This window comes from Oncorhynchus masou, chromosome 11 (genome assembly GCF_036934945.1).
Source record: "Oncorhynchus masou masou isolate Uvic2021 chromosome 11, UVic_Omas_1.1, whole genome shotgun sequence".
NCBI lineage: Eukaryota > Metazoa > Chordata > Actinopteri > Salmoniformes > Salmonidae > Oncorhynchus > Oncorhynchus masou.
The window spans coordinates 2,627,125-2,644,613 of NC_088222.1; the positions used below are offsets into that span (position 1 = coordinate 2,627,125).

The 17,489-nt window shown below is 43.8% G+C and overlaps 1 protein-coding gene across 1 annotated transcript; it reads right to left on the reverse strand.

Moving 5' to 3' along the window:
* Positions 1-2,255: 2,255 nt before the first annotated feature.
* Positions 2,256-10,068, reverse strand: LOC135548935 (ephrin type-A receptor 5). The gene is made up of 4 exons (XM_064979031.1): positions 9,870-10,068; positions 8,005-8,129; positions 6,357-6,516; positions 2,256-2,362 (listed from the first exon to the last, which is right to left on the reverse strand). The coding sequence occupies exons 1-4, from the start codon at positions 10,066-10,068 to the stop codon at positions 2,256-2,258; spliced, it is 591 nt and encodes a 196-aa protein (XP_064835103.1).
* Positions 10,069-17,489: the final 7,421 nt, after the last annotated feature.

Consider the following 17,489-nt stretch of genomic DNA (forward strand, 5'->3'; position numbering starts at 1 on the left):
TATTGTTGTTGCCAGCAGCAGGCCAGTCATAGTGACTGTCAGTACTGTTGTTGCCCGCAACAGGCTAGTCGTAGTGACTGTTGGTATTGTTGTTGCCAGCAGCAGGCTAGTCATATTGACTGTTGGTATTGTTGTTGTCAGCAGCAGGCCAGTCATAGTGACTGTTGGTATTGTTGTTGCCAGCAACAGGCTAGTCATAGTGACTGTTGGTATTGTTGTTGCCAGCAACAGGCTAGTCATAGTGACTGTTGGTATTGTTGTTGCCAGCAACAGGCTAGTCATAGTGACTGTTGGTATTGTTGTTGCCAGCAGCAGGCCAGTCATAGTGACTGTTGGTATTGTTGTTGCCAGCAACAGGCTAGTCATAGTGACTGTTGGTATTGTTGTTGCCAGCAACAGGCTAGTCATAGTGACTGTTGGTATTGTTGTTGCCAGCAGCAGGCTAGTCAAAGTGCTGTGACTGTTGGTATTGTTGTTGCCAGCAACAGGCTAGTCATAGTGACTGTTGGTATTGTTGTTGCCAGCAGCAGGCCAGTCATAGTGACTGTTGGTATTGTTGTGGCTAGCAGCAGGCCAGTCATAGTGAATGTTGGTATTGTTGTTGCCAGCAACAGGCTAGTCATAGTGACTGTTGGTATTGTTGTTGCCAGCAACAGGCTAGTCATAGTGACTGTTGGTATTGTTGTTGCCAGCAGCAGGCCAGTCATAGTGACTGTTGGTATTGTTGTTGCCAGCAGCAGGCCAGTCATAGTGACTGTTGGTATTGTTGTTGCCAGCAACAGGCTAGTCATAGTGACTGTTGGTATTGTTGATGCCAGCAACAGGCTAGTCATAGTGACTGTTGGTATTGTTGTTGCCAGCAACAGGCTAGTCATAGTGACTGTTGGTATTGTTGTTGCCAGCAGCAGGCTAGTCTTAGTGACTGTTGGTATTGTTGTTGCCAGCAGCAGGCCAGTCATAGTGACTGTTGGTATTGTTGTTGCCAGCAACAGGCTAGTCATAGTGACTGTTGGTATTGTCGTTGCCAGCAGCAGGCCAGTCATAGTGAATGTTGGTATTGTTGTTGCCAGCAGCAGGCCAGTCATAGTGACTGTTGGTATTGTTTTTGCCAGCAGCAGGCCAGTCATAGTGACTGTTGGTATTGTTGTTGCTCTATGGTGGTGATATTGTCATGCAAAGTAACCTGTGCAGCGTGCGAGAAACAGGATATTGTCTCCGCCTCAGCTTCCTGTGAGGGTATTGTGGAACATCCATAGAATAGAATGACAGAAATCATCGTTGTATTAGTATGAGAACAGCCCCATCCTCCCCATGCCGTTGCCAGACACACGGTAAAGCCTGTTAGTTCATCAGCTAACATAACACAGCATGACCAGAGTTACCTAAAACACTAAGACAGAGACACAGACAGGGACAAGGCAGGGGACACAGACAGGGACAAGGCAGGGGACACAGACAGGGACAAGGCAGGGGACACAGACAGGGACAAGGCAGGGGACACAGACAGGGACAAGGCAGGGGACAGAGACAGGTATACAGACAGGGACACAAACAGGGACAGGCAGGGAACAGAGACAGGGACAAGTTAGGGACAGAGACAGGGACAAGGCAGGGACAGAGACAGAGACAGGGACAAGGCAGGGGACAGAGACAGGGATACAGACAGGGACAGGCAGGAGACAGGGACAAGGCAGGGGACAGAGACCGGGACAAGGCATGAGACACGGACAAGGCAGGGGACAGAGACAGGGACAAGGCAGGGGACAGAGACAGAGACAGGGACAAGGCAAGGGACAGAGACAGGGACAAGGCAGGAGACAGGGACAAGGCAGGGGACAGAGACAGGGACAAGGCAGGGGACAGAGACAGGGACAAGGCAGGGGACAGAGACCGGGACAAGGCATGAGACACGGACAAGGCAGGGGACAGAGACAGGGACAAGGCAGGGGACAGAGACAGAGACAGGGACAAGGCAAGGGACAGAGACAAGGACAAGGCAGGAGACAGGGACAAGGCAGGGGACAGAGACAGGGACAAGGCAGGGGACAGAGACAGGGACAAGGCAGGAGACAGGGACAAGGCAGGAGACAGAGACAGGGACAAGGCAGGGGACAGGGACAAGGCAGGGGACAGAGACAGGGACAAGGCAGGGGACAGAGACAGGGACAAGGCAGGGGACAGAGACAGGGACAAGGCAGGGGACAGAGACAGGGACAAGGCAGGGGACAGGGACAAGGCAGGGTGAAATAGATACCTTACCTTCCACTAAGCAGTAAGCCAGTCACCAGGGCCAGTAGAATAACCCCTACAGTGATGGCCACAACGACGATGGGGAGCTGAGACCGGTCACTGGATGCAGCTACTGCTGGGGTAGGAAGACTGTTAGTGGGGAGCCTGACACATTACAGTCTATGGAGGTGCTATACAAAACAGTCTATATAGGTCCAATACTAAACAGTCTATAGGTACAATACTAACCAGTCTATATAGGTCCTATACTAAACAGTCTATGGAGGTGCTATACTAAACAGTCTATATAGGTCCTATACTAAACAGTCTATATAGGTCCAATACTAAACAGTCTATAGGTCCAATACTAAACAGTCTATATAGGTCCAATACTAAACAGTCTATAGGTCCAATACTAAACAGTCTATAGGTACAATACTAAACAGTATATATAGGTCCTATACTAAACAGTCTATAGGTACAATACTAAACAGTCTATGGAGGTGCTATACAAAACAGTCTATATAGGTCCAATACTAAACAGTCTATAGGTACAATACTAAACAGTCTATATAGGTCCTATACTAAACAGTCAATATAGGTCCAATACTAAACAGTCTATATAGGTCCAATACTAAACAGCCTATGGAGGTGCTATACAAAACAGTCTATATAGGTCCAATACTAAACAGTCTATAGGTACAATACTAAACAGTCTATATAGGTCCTATACTAAACAGTCAATATAGGTCCAATACTAAACAGTCTATATAGGTCCAATACTAAACAGTCTATATAGGTCCTATACTAAACAGTCTATAGGTCCTATACTAAACAGTCTATGGAGGTGCTATACTAAACAGTCTATATAGGTCCAATACTAAACAGTCTATATAGGTCCAATAATAAACAGTCTATAGGTACAATACTAAACAGTCTATATAGGTCCTATACTAAACAGTCTATAGGTCCTATGCTAAACAGTCTATATAGGTCCTATACTAAACAGTCTATAGGTACAATACTAAACAGTCTATATAGGTCCTATACTAAACAGTCTATATAGGTCCTATACTAAACAGTCTATAGGTCCTATGCTAAACAGTCTATATAGGTCCTATACTAAACAGTCTATAGGTACAATACTAAACAGTCTATATAGGTCCTATACTAAACAGTCTATATAGGTCCTATACTAAACAGTCTATAGGTACAATACTAAACAGTCTATAGGTCCTATACTAAACAGTCTATAGGTACAATACTAAACAGTCTATAGGTACAATACTAAACAGTCTATATAGGTCCTATACTAAACAGTCTATATAGGCCCTATACTAAACAGTCTATAGGTACAATACTAAACAGTCTATATAGGTCCTATACTAAACAGTATATAGGTACAATACTAAACAGTCTATAGGTCCAATACTAAACAGTCTATATAGGTCCTATACTAAACAGTCTATAACAGTCTATAGGTCCTATACTAAACAGTCTATAGGTACAATACTAAACAGTCTATAGGTCCTATACTAAACAGTCTATATAGGTCCTATACTAAACAGTCTATATAGGTCCTATACAAACAGTCTATAGGTCCTATACTAAACAGTCTATATAGGTCCTATACTAAACAGTCTATAGGTACAATACTAAACAGTCTATATAGGTCCTATCTATATAGGTCCTAAAAACAGTCTATAGGTCCTATACTAAACAGTCTATAGGTCCTATACTAAACAGTCTATAGGTACAATACTAAACAGTCTATAGGTACAATACTAAACAGTCTATATAGGTCCTATACTAAACAGTCTATATAGGCCCTATACTAAACAGTCTATAGGTACAATACTAAACAGTCTATATAGGTCCTATACTAAACAGTATATAGGTACAATACTAAACAGTCTATATAGGTCCTATACTAAACAGTCTATATAGGTCCTATACTAAACAGTCTATAGGTACAATACTAAACAGTCTATATAGGTCCTATACTAAACAGTCTATAGGTACAATACTAAACAGTCTATATAGGTCCTATACTAAACAGTCTATAGGTACAATACTAAACAGTCTATATAGGTCCTATACTAAACAGTCTATATAGGTCCTATACTAAACAGTCTATATAGGTCCTATGCTAAACAGTCTATAGGTACAATACTAAACAGTCTATATAGGTCCTATACTAAACAGTCTATAGGTCCTATGCTAAACAGTCTATATAGGTCCTATACTAAACAGTCTATAGGTACAATACTAAACAGTCTATATAGGTCCAAAACTAAACAGTCTATAGGTACAATACTAAACAGTCTATAGGTCCTATACTAAACAGTCTATATAGGTCCTATACTAAACAGTCTATAGGTACAATACTAAACAGTCTATATAGGTCCTATACTAAACAGTCTATAGGTACAATACTAAACAGTCTATATAGGTCCTATACTAAACAGTCTATATAGGTACAATACTAAACAGTCTATATAGGTCCTATACTAAACAGTCTATAGGTCCTATACTAAACAGTCTATAGGTCCTATACTAAACAGTCTATATAGGTCCAATACTAAACAGTCTATATAGGTACAATACTAAACAGTCTATATAGGTCCTATACTAAACAGTCTATAGGTACAATACTAAACAGTCTATATAGGTCCTATACTAAACAGTCTATATAGGTCCTATACTAAACAGTCTATATAGGTCCTATACTAAACAATCTATAGGTCCTATACTAAACAGTCTATATAGGTCCTATACTAAACAGTCTATAGGTACAATACTAAACAGTCTATATAGGTCCTATACTAAACAGTCTATATATGTCCTATACTAAACAGTCTATATAGGTCCTATACTAAACAGTCTATATAGGTCCTATACTAAACAATCTATAGGTACAATACTAAACAGTCTATATAGGTCCTATACTAAACAATCTATAGGTACAATACTAAACAGTCTATATAGGCCCTATACTAAACAGTCTATAGGTACAATACTAAACAGTCTATATAAGTCCTATACTAAACAGTCTATAGGTACAATACTAAACAGTCTATATAGGTCCTATACTAAACAGTCTATATATAACCTATACTGAACAGTCTATAGGTACAATACTAAACAGTCTATATAGGTCCTATACTAAACAGTCTATATAGGTCCAATACTAAACAGTCTATATAGGTCCTATACTAAACAGTCTATATATAACCTATACTAAACAGTCTATATAAGTCCTATACTAAACAGTCTATAGGTACAATACTAAACAGTCTATATATAACCTATACTAAACAGTCTATATATAACCTATACTAAACAGTCTATATAGGTCCTATACTAAACAGTCTATATAGGTCCTATACTAAACAGTCTATATAGGTCCTATACTAAACAGTCTATAGGTACAATACTAAACAGTCTATAGGTACAATACTAAACAGTCTATAGGTACAATACTAAACAGTCTATATAGGTCCTATACTAAACAGTCTATATAGGTCCTATACTAAACAGTCTATATATAACCTATACTAAACAGTCTATATAAGTCCTATACCAAACAGTCTATAGGTACAATACTAAACAGACCTATATGCCTGGTGTAATCATGCAATATATTTTCCGGGGAGGCTTTACACAGAACAAGGCTTTACACAGAACAAGGCTTTACGCAGACCAAGGCTTTACACAGAACAATGCTTTACGCACAACAAGGCTTTACGCAGAACAAGGCTTTACGCAGACCAAGGCTTTACACAGAACAAGGCTTTACACAGAACAAGGCTTTACGGAGAACAAGGCTTTACACAGAACAAGGCTTTACGCACAACAAGGCTTTACACAGAACAAGGCTTTACACAGAACAATGCTTTACGCACAACAAGGCTTTACACAGAACAAGGCTTTACGCACAACAAGGCTTTACCCAGACCAAGGCTTTACACAGAACAATGCTTTACGCAGACCAAGGCTTTACGCACAACAAGGCTTTACACAGACCAAGGCTTTACGCACAACAAGGCTTTACACAGAACAAGGCTTTACACAGAACAAGGCTTTACACAGCATGTGTGTATTATCTATATAAATGCATGACTTACAGTAAGGGCTGGTCTCAAACTCGAAGCGTCGGCTGAATCCTCCGTACCCGGCCGATGTTCTGGCTCTGATCTGGAATATGTAGACTGATGATGGCTTCAGCCCGTCAGCTACGATTTCTGTTTCCTTGCACTTGATGATGGTGTAGCTGGTTTCCTGGTCCTAGGAGAGAGCCCAGAGAGAAAGCCACAAGGATGAATGTGTGTGTGTGTGCTCACCACTAGGCTACCTGCTACCGTTGTGAGGTTGTAGTATGTAGGTAGGTAACTGCAGGTAATTGTAGGTCGTTTTGTGAGGTTGTAGTATGTAGGTAGGTTGCTGCAGGTAATTGTAGGTAGTTTTGTGAGGTTGTAGTATGTAGGTAGGTAGCTGCAGGTAATTGTAGGTAGTTCTGTGAGGTTGGAGTATGTAGGTAGGTAGCTGCAGGTAATTCTAAGTAGTTTTGTGAGGTTGTAGTATGTAGGTAGCTGCAGGTAATTGTAGGTAGTTTTGTGAGGTTGTAGTATGTAGGTAGGTAGCTGCAGGTAATTGTAGGTAGTTTTGTGAGGTTGTAGTATGTAGGTTGCTGCAGGTAATTGTGGTAGTTTTGTGAGGTTGTAGTATGTAGGTAGGTAGCTGCAGGTAATTCTAAGTAGTTTTGTGAGGTTGTAGTATGTAGGTAGGTAGCTGCAGGTAATTGTAGGTAGTTTTGTGAGGTTGTAGTATGTAGGTAGGTAACTGCAGGTAATTGTAGGTAGTTTTGTGAGGTTGTAGTATGTAGGTAGGTAACTGCAGGTAATTGTAGGTAGTTTTGTGAGGTTGTAGTATGTAGGTAGGTAGCTGCAGGTAATTGTAGGTAGTTTTGTGAGGTTGTAGTAGGTAGGTAGCTGCAGGTAATTGTAGGTAGTTTTGTGAGGTTGTAGTATGTAGGTAGCTGCAGGTAATTGTAGGTAGTTTTGTGAGGTTGTAGTATGTAGGTAGGTTGCTGCAGGTAATTGTAGGTAGTTTTGTGAGGTTGTAGTATGTAGGTTGCTGCAGGTAATTCTAGGTAGTTTTGTGAGGTTGTAGTATGTAGGTAGCTGCAGGTAATTGTAGGTAGTTTTGTGAGGTTGTAGTAGGTAGGTAACTGCAGGTAATTGTAGGTAGTTTTGTGAGGTTGTAGTATGTAGGTAGCTGCAGGTAATTGTAGGTAGTTCTGTGAGGTTGTAGTATGTAGGTTGCTGCAGGTAATTGTAGGTAGTTTTGTGAGGTTGTAGTATGTAGGTAGCTGCAGGTAATTGTCGTTAGTTTTGTGAGGTTGTAGTATGTAGGTTGCTGCAGGTAATTGTAGGTAGTTTTGTGAGGTTGTAGTATGTAGGTAGCTGCAGGTAATTGTAGGTAGTTTTGTGAGGTTGTAGTATGTAGGTTGCTGCAGGTAATTGTAGGTAGTTTTGTGAGGTTGTAGTAGGTAGGTAGCTGCAGGTAATTGTAGGTAGTTTTGTGAGGTTGTAGTATGTAGGTAGGTAGGTAGCTGCAGGTAATTGTAGGTCGTTTTGTGAGGTTGTAGTATGTAGGTAGCTGCAGGTAATTGTAGGTAGTTCTGTGAGGTTGTAGTAGGTAGGTAGCTGCAGGTAATTCCAGGAAGTTGTGGGTAGTTCCTGATTGGTTGAGGTTGTGTGTTTGAGGTTGAACCTTCTCAAAGTATTTGATCTCGTACTCCAGGATTATCCCATTGGGTCTGTCTGGCTCCTGCCACGACACAGAGATACTGTTCTTCCCACAATTCCCTTTCCGCACCACACTCACAGGAGACGGGGCTAAAACAGAGGAACAAAGAGAAATAGAACCAATCAATCAAATGTATTTCTAAAGCACACACACACACACACACACACACACACACTATTCTCACTGAACACTAAACCGGTAGACAATACAGGTCGCAAACACAGACACAATGGTATTGTCACGTTCTGACTATCGTTCGTGTGTGTTTTCCTTGTTTTAGTGTTGGTCAGGGTGTGATCTGAGTGGGCATTCTATGTTGTGTGTCTGGTTTGTCCATTTCTATGTTTGGCCTGATATGGTTCTCAATCAGAGGCAGGTGTTAGTCATTGTCTCTGATTGGGAACCATATTTAGGTAGCCTGTTTTGTGGGTGAGTGTTCCTGTCTTTGTGTTTGTGGCACCAGATTGGACCGTTTCGGTTTTGTCACGTTTCTTGTTTTTGTAGATTGTTGTATTTTCATCTTTATTAAAGATGTACAAAAGTAACCACGCTGCATTTTGGTCCGCCTCTCTTTCCCCAGAAGAAAACCATTACAGGTATGGATGTCACACATTGTGGTAATGTACACAGAGATAAGGCAATGGCCAAGAAGCCTTCACTAATGACAAACTACTATCCTATATTATTAGATTAGATTTCCTCTCCATAATGTATAAACGCTATATCATTAGTAGAAGCTTAGAACCAGAGGTGTGGACTCACAATACATGATGACTTGAGACTTGACTTGATAGAAAATAAAATAACTTCAGACTTAACTTGGACTTGGAGCCTCGAAACTCGGGACTCGACTAGACACTGATGATGACTTGAAATTATCTGGCCAGGTTTCGTAATGTTTTGTCACTCATTTTGTGGCACAGAGTCTACGTGGATTGCTTTTCCACGCAGCCAGAGACAGTTGCCGCAGTTAAGATTACAATTGTAAAAAAAAAACTAAAAAAAATGCAGAAAGTGAAACGCATACTCAGCCCTCTGATTGGACCAGCAAACTGTCAATCAACACAGGTCGAGTGAGGTAACACAGTGGTTATCAAAGTGAATACGGTTGTGGGGCATCGCAAGTATGAAACTGAATGGGAAAAATACATATTTTTCATACAAAGTTTCACTGGCTACACACAGTGCCTTCGGAAAGTATTCAGACCCCTTCACCTTTTTTAACACATTTTGTTACGTTATTATAAAATGGATTTTAAAAAATGAGCATTCCACACACAATACACCATAATGACAAAGCGAAAACAGGTCATTAGAAATGTTTGCATATTTATGAAATATAAAAAACAGAAATACCCTTTGCTATGAGACTAGAAATTGAGCTCAGGAACATCCTGCTTCCATTGATCATCCTTGAGATGTTTCTACATCTTGATTTGGCCAAAAAATTCAATTGTTTGGACATGATTTGGAAAGACACACACCTGTCTATATAAGGTCCCACAGTTGACTGTGCATGTCAGAGCAAAACCAAAACATTTCTGCAGCATTGAAGGTCCCCAAGAACACAGTGGCTTCCATCAATCTAAAATGTAAGAGGTTTGAAACCATTGAGACTCTTCCTAGAGATGGTCGCCAGGCCAAACTGAGCAATCGGGGGAGAAGGGCATTGGTCAGGGAGGTGACCAAGAACCCAACAGAGCTCTAGAGTTCCTCTGTGGAGATGAGAGAACCTTCCAGAAGGACAACTATCTCTGCAGCACTCCACCAATCAGGCCTTATGGTAGAGTGGCCAGACATAAGCCACTCTTCAGTAAACGGCACATGACAGCCGGACTGTGGATCATCGCCGGAGGTTCTGGACTGCAGCTCGTTGCTAGAGGCCCCGGACTGGGGGCCGTCGTTGGAGGTTCCAGACTGTGGAGACTGTGAAATGTCACCGGAAGCTCTGGACTGGGAACTATGGCCGGAAGCTCTGGACTGGGAACTATGGCCGGAAGCTCTGGACTGGGAACTGTCGTCTGACATGAAATGAGTTTTCTGGTATCCGCAATAAATACACAGTCATTACATGTAGAGATACTTTTTTTACTCGATCTGACACAACTAGATCTGACACAACTAGATCTGACACAACTCGATTTGACACAGCTCTTAGAATGATTTGGACTTGACTCCAGACTCGACATGTTCTACTTGGGACTCGACTTGTGACTTGGACCTTGTGACTTGCTTTTGACTCGAATAATAGTAGCTTGGTCCCACCTCTGCTCAGCATTACTTTAATATTGTGTTGAAAACCTTTGGAATGCATCCCAAAAGGCACATTATTCACTATGTAGTGTATACTAGTGCTCTGGTCTAAAGTAGTGCACTGTATAGGGAATAGGGTTCTATAGGGTTCTGGTCTAAAGTAGTGCACTATATAGGGAATAGGGTTCCATAGGGCTCTGGTCTAAAGTAGTGCACTATATAGGGAATAGGGTTCCATAGGGCTCTGGTCTAAAGTAGTGCACTATATAGGGAATAGGGTTCCATAGGGCTCTGGACTAAAGTAGTGCACTATATAGGGAATAGGGTGTCATTTGGGAATCATTCTTCATCGGTGTGAGGAGAACATCAAAGTGAATTGAATACGTCAAACTATTTTTTAAACAAATTAATCAAAAGGCAATTTAAAGTCAATTCAAAATGATGAAACAAACATTCTCATCTTGTTTGTTCTACTCCTGATTTAAATGACTTGAGATTATAGTATTTCAACTTCTTCTCATGTTCATGTCCTTACCGGGAAACAGCACCACATTCTTACCAGGGGTATCAGCACCACATTCTTACCAGGGGTAACAGCACCACATTCTTACCAGGGGTATCAGCACCACCTTCTTACCAGGGGTATCAGCACCACATTCTTACCAGGGGTATCAGCACCACATTCTTACCAGGGGTATCAGCACCACCTTCTTACCAGGGGTATCAGCACCACATTCTTACCAGGGGTAACAGCACCACATTCTTACCAGGGGTATCAGCACCACATTCTTACCAGGGGTATCAGCACCACATTCTTACCAGGGGTATCAGCACCACATTATTACTAGAGATAATATCATTACTAGAGAACATTACCACATCATTACTGGAGATAATATCATTACTAGAGATAATATCATTACTAGAGATAATATCACCACATCATTACTAGAGATATCATCGCCACATTCTTACTAGAGATAATATCATTACTAGAGATAATATCACCACATCATTACTAGAGATAATATCATTACTAGAGATAATATCACCACATCATTACTAGAGATAATATATCACCACATTTTTACTAGAGATAATATCATTACTAGAGATAATATCTCGGGTAATGATGTGGTGATATTATTTCTAGTAATGATATTATCACCACATCATTACTCGAGATAATATCACCACATCATTACTAGAGATAATATCATTACTAGAGATAATATCACCACATTCTTACCAGAGATAATATCATTACTAGAGATAATATCACCACATTCTTACCAGAGATAATATCATCACTAGAGATAATATCATTACTACAGATAATATCACCACATCATTACTAGAGATAATATCATTAATAGAGATAATATCATTACTAGAGATAATATCATTACTAGAGATAATATCACCACATACTTACTAGAGATAATATCATTACTAGAGATACCATCAACACATTCTTACTAGAGATAATATCACCACATCATTACTAGAGATAATATCATTAAGAGATAATATCACCACATCATTTCTAGAGATAATATCACCACATCATTACTAGAGATAATATCATTACTCGAGATAATATCACCACATCATTACTAGAGATAATATCACCACATCATTACTAGAGATAATACCACCACATCATTACTAGAGATAATATCATTACTCGAGATAATATCATTACTAGAGATAATATCACCACATCATTACTAGAGATAATATCATTACTAGAGATAATATCATTACTAGAGATAATATCATTACTAGATATAATATCACCACATCATTACTGGAGATATTATCTCCAGTAATGATGTGGTGATATTATCTCTAGTAATGTTATTATCTCAAGTAACGATGTGGTGATATTATCACAACATCGTTACTTGAGATAATATCATTACTAGAGATAATATCACCACATCATTACTAGATATAATATCACCACATCATTATTAGAGATAATATCATTACTAGAGATAATATCACCACATCATTACTAGAGATAATATCATTACTAGAGATAATATCATTGCTAGAGATAATATCACCACATCATTACTAGAGATAATATCATTACTAGAGATAATATCATTACTAGAGATAATATCACCACATCATTACTAGAGATAATATGTCATGTCTTGTTATGTCTGTTCCTGTCCTTTCTCTTCATTCTCTCTCTCTGCTGGTCTTTTTAGGTTACCTTCTCTGTCTCTCATTCTTCAGCTGTTCTACATCTCCTCTAACTAGCTCATTCACTCTTTCACACCTGTTCTCTCTTCCCCCTCTGATTAGGTCTCTATTTCTTTCTCTGTTCCTGCTACTTTCAGTGTCTGATTCTTGTTTGTGTTTTTTGATGCCAGAAGCAAGCTGTCGTCTCGTTTGCTTCCACCTTGTCCTGTCCTGTCGGAGTCTGCCTGGCAGGAGCATCCTGCACTATACTAACGTTCTTTTTGTTCCGCTGACAACGTTGGAAGAGGATTTATGCCATTCCTGTATTTTCATTAAAGAACTCTGTTTTCTGTTAAAACCGCTTTGGGTCTTCACTCAAGTTCATAACAGAAGAATCAGACCAAGAATGGACCCAGCGGCCCGGACCCTTTTCACTCCGCCGTCGAGATCCAGGGAGCGATGCTAGGCAGACACGAGGAGGAATTGTCTGCTGCTCAACATGCCGTTGAGACCCTGGCCGTCCAAGTCTCCGACCTCACAAGACAGGTTCACCAACTCCACCTCGATCCACCGCCCACTTCCAGGGTTTCCGAGTCTCCGGAGCCCAGGATCAACAACCCGCCGTGTTACTCTGGGGAGCCCACTGAGTGCCGCTCATTCCTCACTCAGTGTGATGTGGTGTTCTCTCTCCAGCCCAACACTTACTCCAGGAGCGCAGCCCGCATCGCCTACGCCATTTCTCTCCTTACCGGACGGGCGCGTGAGTGGGGCACGGCAGTCTGGGAGGCGAGGGCTGAGTGTATTAACCAGTATCAGGACTTTAAGGAGGAGATGATACGGGTTTTTGACCGTTCTGTTTTTGGCGAGGAGGCTTCCAGGGCCCTGTCTTCCCTATGTCAGGGGAATAGATCCATAACGGATTATTCTATTGAGTTTCGCACTCTCGCTGCCTCTAGTGACTGGAACGAGCCGGCTTTGCTCGCTCGTTTTCTGGAGGGTCTCCACGTCGAGGTTAAGGATGAGATCCTCTCCCGGGAGGTTCCTTCCAGTCTGGACTCCTTAATAGCTCTCGCTATTCGCATAGAGCGACGGTTTGATCTTCGTCGCCGAGCTCGTGGAAAGGAGCTCACGTTCTCCGTTGCTCCCCTCTCCACATCACTGCCACCTGCCGCATCACTGCCACCCTCCTCCGCCGGCTCGGATGCTGAGCCTATGCAGCTGGGGGTATTCGCATCTCGGCCAAGGAGAGGGAACGGAGAATCACCAATCGCCTCTGTCTCTACTGCGGCTCCGCTGGTCATTTTGTCACCTCATGTCCAGTAAAAGGCCAGAGCTCATCAGTAAGAGGAGGGCTACTGGTGAGCGCAACTACTCAGGCCTCTCCTTCTGGATCACGCACTACCTTTCCGGTCCATCTCCGCTGGCCCGGTTCATCTGCTTCCTGCAGTGCCTTGATAGACTCTGGGGCGGAGGGCTGTTTTATGGACGAGACCTGGGCTCGGGAACATGACATTCCTCTCAGACAGTTAGGGAGCCCAGGGCCTTGTTCGCTTTAGATGGTAGTTCTCTCCCCAAGATTCAGCGTGAGACGCTGCCTTTAACCCTCACTGTCTCTGGTAATCATAGCGAAACCATTTCTTTTTTAATTTTTCGTTCACCTTTTACACCTGTTGTTTTGGGTCATCCCTGGCTAGTGCGCCATAACCCTTCTATTAATTGGTCTAGTAATACTATCCTATCCTGGAATGTTTCTTGTCATGTAACCTGTTTAATGTCTGCTATCCCTCCTGTTTCCTCTGTCTCTTCTTCACAGGAGGAGCCTGGCGATTTGACAGGGGTGCCGGAGGAGTATCACGATCTGCGCACGGTGTTCAGTCGTTCCAAGGCCACTTTCCCTCCACACCGGTCGTATGACTGTAGTATTGATCTCCTTCCGGGAACTACTCCCCGGGGTAGATTATACTCTCTGTCGGCTCCCGAACGTAAGGCTCGAGGATTATTTGTCGGTTTCGCTCGACGCCGGTACCATAGTCTCCTCCTCCTCCCCCGGAGCGGGGTTTTTTTTTGTTCAGAAGAAGGACGGGTCCCTGCGCCCATGCGTGGATTATCGAGGGCTGAATGACATAACAGTTAAGAATCGTTATCCGCTTCCTCTTATGTCTTCAGCCTTCGAGATCCTGCAGGGAGCCAGGTTTTTCACCAAATTGGACCTTCGTAACGCCTACCATCTCGTGCGCATCAGGGAGGGGGACGAGTGGAAGACGGCGTTTAACACTCCGTTAGGGCACTTTGAATACCGGGTTCTTCCTTTCGGCCTCGTTAACGCTCCAGCTGTCTTTCAGGCACTAGTTAACGACGTCCTGAGAGACATGCTGAACATTTTTGTTTTCGTTTACATGGACGATATCCTGATTTTTTCACCGTCTCTCTCGATTCATGTTCAGCACGTGCGACGCGTCCTCCAGCGCCTTTTGGAGAACTGTCTTTATGTGAAGGCTGAGAAGTGCACTTTTCATGCCGCCTCTGTCCCTTTTCTCGGTTCCGTTATTTCCGCTGAGGGCATTAAGATGGATCCCGCTAAGGTCCAGGCTGTCATTGATTGGCCCGTTCCTAAGTCACGCGTCGAGCTGCAGCGCTTCTGGGCTTCGCTAATTTCTACCGTCGTTTCATCCGTACTTTCGGTCAGGTGGCAGCTCCTCTCACAGCCCTTACTTCTGTTAAGACGTGCTTTAAGTGGTCCGTTTCCGCCCAGGGAGCTTTTGATCTTCTTAAGAATCGTTTTACATCCGCACCTATTCTTGTTACACCTGACATCTCTAGACAGTTTGTTGTTGAGGTTGACGCGTCAGAGGTGGGCGTGGGAGCCATTCTTTCTCAGCGCTCTCTCTGACGGCAAGGTCCATCCTTGCGCGTTTTTCTCATCGCTTATCGCCGTCAGAACGTAACTATGATGTTGGTAATCGCGAACTGCTCGCCATCCGCTAGCCCTAGGCGAATGGCGACAGTGGTTGGAGGGGGCGACCGTTCTTTTGTCGTTTGGACTGACCATAGGAACCTTGAGTACATCCGTTCAGCCAAACGACTTAATGCGCGTCAGGCTCGTTGGGCTCTGTTTTTCGCTCGTTTCGAGTTTGTTATTTCTTATCGTCCGGGCTCAAAAACACCAAACCTGATGCTTTATCTCGTCTCTTCAGTTCTTCTGAGGTCTCCACCGACCCCGATGGGATTCTCCCTGAGGGGCGTGTTGTCGGGTTGACTGTCTGGGGAATTGAGAGGCAGGTAAAGCAAGCACTCGCCACACTCCGTCGCCGCGAGCTTGTCCTAGGAACCTTCTGTTCGCTCCCGTCCTACTGTCCGGCCGTTCTTCAGTGGGCCCACTCTGCCAAGTTAGCCGGCCACCCCGGCGTTCGGGGTACGCCGTTCCATTCGCCAGCGTTTCTGGTGGCCCACTCGGGAACGTGACGCGCGTCGATTTGTCGCGCTTGTTCGGGTCTGCGCGCAGACTAAATCTGGGAACTCTCCTGCCGGCCGTCTCAGACCGCTTCCCATTCCCTCTCGACCGTGGTCTCACATCGCTTTAGATTTTATCACCGGACTGCCTTCATCAGCGGGGAAGACAGTTATTCTTACGGTTGTCGATAGATTCTCTAAGGCGGCTCATTTCATTCCTCTCGATAAGCTCCCTTCTGCTAAGGAGACGGCTCAGATCATTATCGAGAATGTTTTCCGAATTCATGGCCTTCCGTCTGACGTCGCTTCCGACAGAGGCCCGCAGTTCACGTCTCAATTTTGGAGGGAGTTTTGCCGTTTGATTGGGGCTTCCGTCAGTCTCTCGTCCGGCTTTCATCCCCAGTCTAACGGTCAAGCCGAACGGGCCAATCAGACTGTTGGTCGCATTTTACGCAGTCTTTCTTTCGTAACCCTGCGTCTTGGTCAGAACAGCTCCCCTGGGCAGAGTACGCCCACAACTCGCTTCCCTCGTCTGCTACCGGTCTATCCCCTTTTCAGTGTAGCCTCGGGTACCAGCCTCCGCTGTTCTCATCTCAGCTCGCCGAGTCCTGCGTCCCCTCCGCTCAGGCTTTTGTCCAGCGTTGCAGCGCACCTGGAAGGGGGTCAGGTCGGCACTTTGCCGTAATAGGGCGCAGACTGTGAGGGCCGCTAATGCGTAGGACCAAGAGTCCTAGATATTGTTGCGGTCAGAGAGTATGGCTCTCCACTCAGAACCTTCCCCTTAAGACAGCTTCTCGCAAGTTGGCCCCGCGGTTCATTGGTCCGTTCCGTATTTCCCAGGTCATTAATCCTGTCGCAGTGCGACTTCTTCTCCCGCGCTATCTTCGTCGCGTTCACCCGGTCTTCCATGTCTCCTGTGTTAAGCCCGTTCTTCGCGCCCCGCTCGTCCCTCCCCCCATCCTTGTCGAGGGCGCACCCATCTACAGGGTTCGTAAGATTTTGGACATGCGCCCCTCGGGGCCGTGGTCATCAGTACCTAGTGGATTGGGAGGGGTACGGTCCTGAGGAGAGGAGTTGGTTCCCTCTCGGGACGTGCTGGACCGTCGCTGATCGATGATTTCCTCCGTTGCCGCCAGGTTTCTTCGAGTGCGCCAGGAGGCGCTCGGTGAGTGGGGGGTACTGTCATGTCTTGTTATGTCTGTTCCTGTCCTTTCTCTTCATTCTCTCTCTCTGCTGGTCTTTTTAGGTTACCTTCTCTGTCTCTCATTCTTCAGCTGTTCTACATCTCCTCTAACTAGCTCATTCACTCTTTCACACCTGTTCTCTCTTCCCCTCTGATTAGGTCTCTATTTCTTTCTCTGTTCCTGCTACTTTCAGTGTCTGATTCTTGTTTGTGTTTTTTGATGCCAGAAGCAAGCTATCGTCTCGCTTGCTTCCACCTTGTCCTGTCCTGTCGGAGTCTGCCTGGCAGGAGCATCCTGCACTATACTAACGTTCTTTTTGTTCCGCTGACAACGTTGGAAGAGGATTTATGCCATTCCTGTATTTTC

Excerpts from the sequence above, each read along its gene's own strand:
- LOC135548935 (XM_064979031.1), bottom strand. The coding sequence starts at position 10,068 with ATGTCAGACGACAGTTCCCAGTCCAGAGCTTCCGGCCATAGTTCCCAG. Across the intron at positions 6,517-8,004 it reads AGATCAAATACTTTGAGAAG|GACCAGGAAACCAGCTACAC; the intron begins GTTCAACCTCAA and ends GCTCTCTCCTAG. Across the intron at positions 2,363-6,356 it reads GTTTGAGACCAGCCCTTACT|TAGCTGCATCCAGTGACCGG; the intron begins GTAAGTCATGCA and ends CTACCCCAGCAG.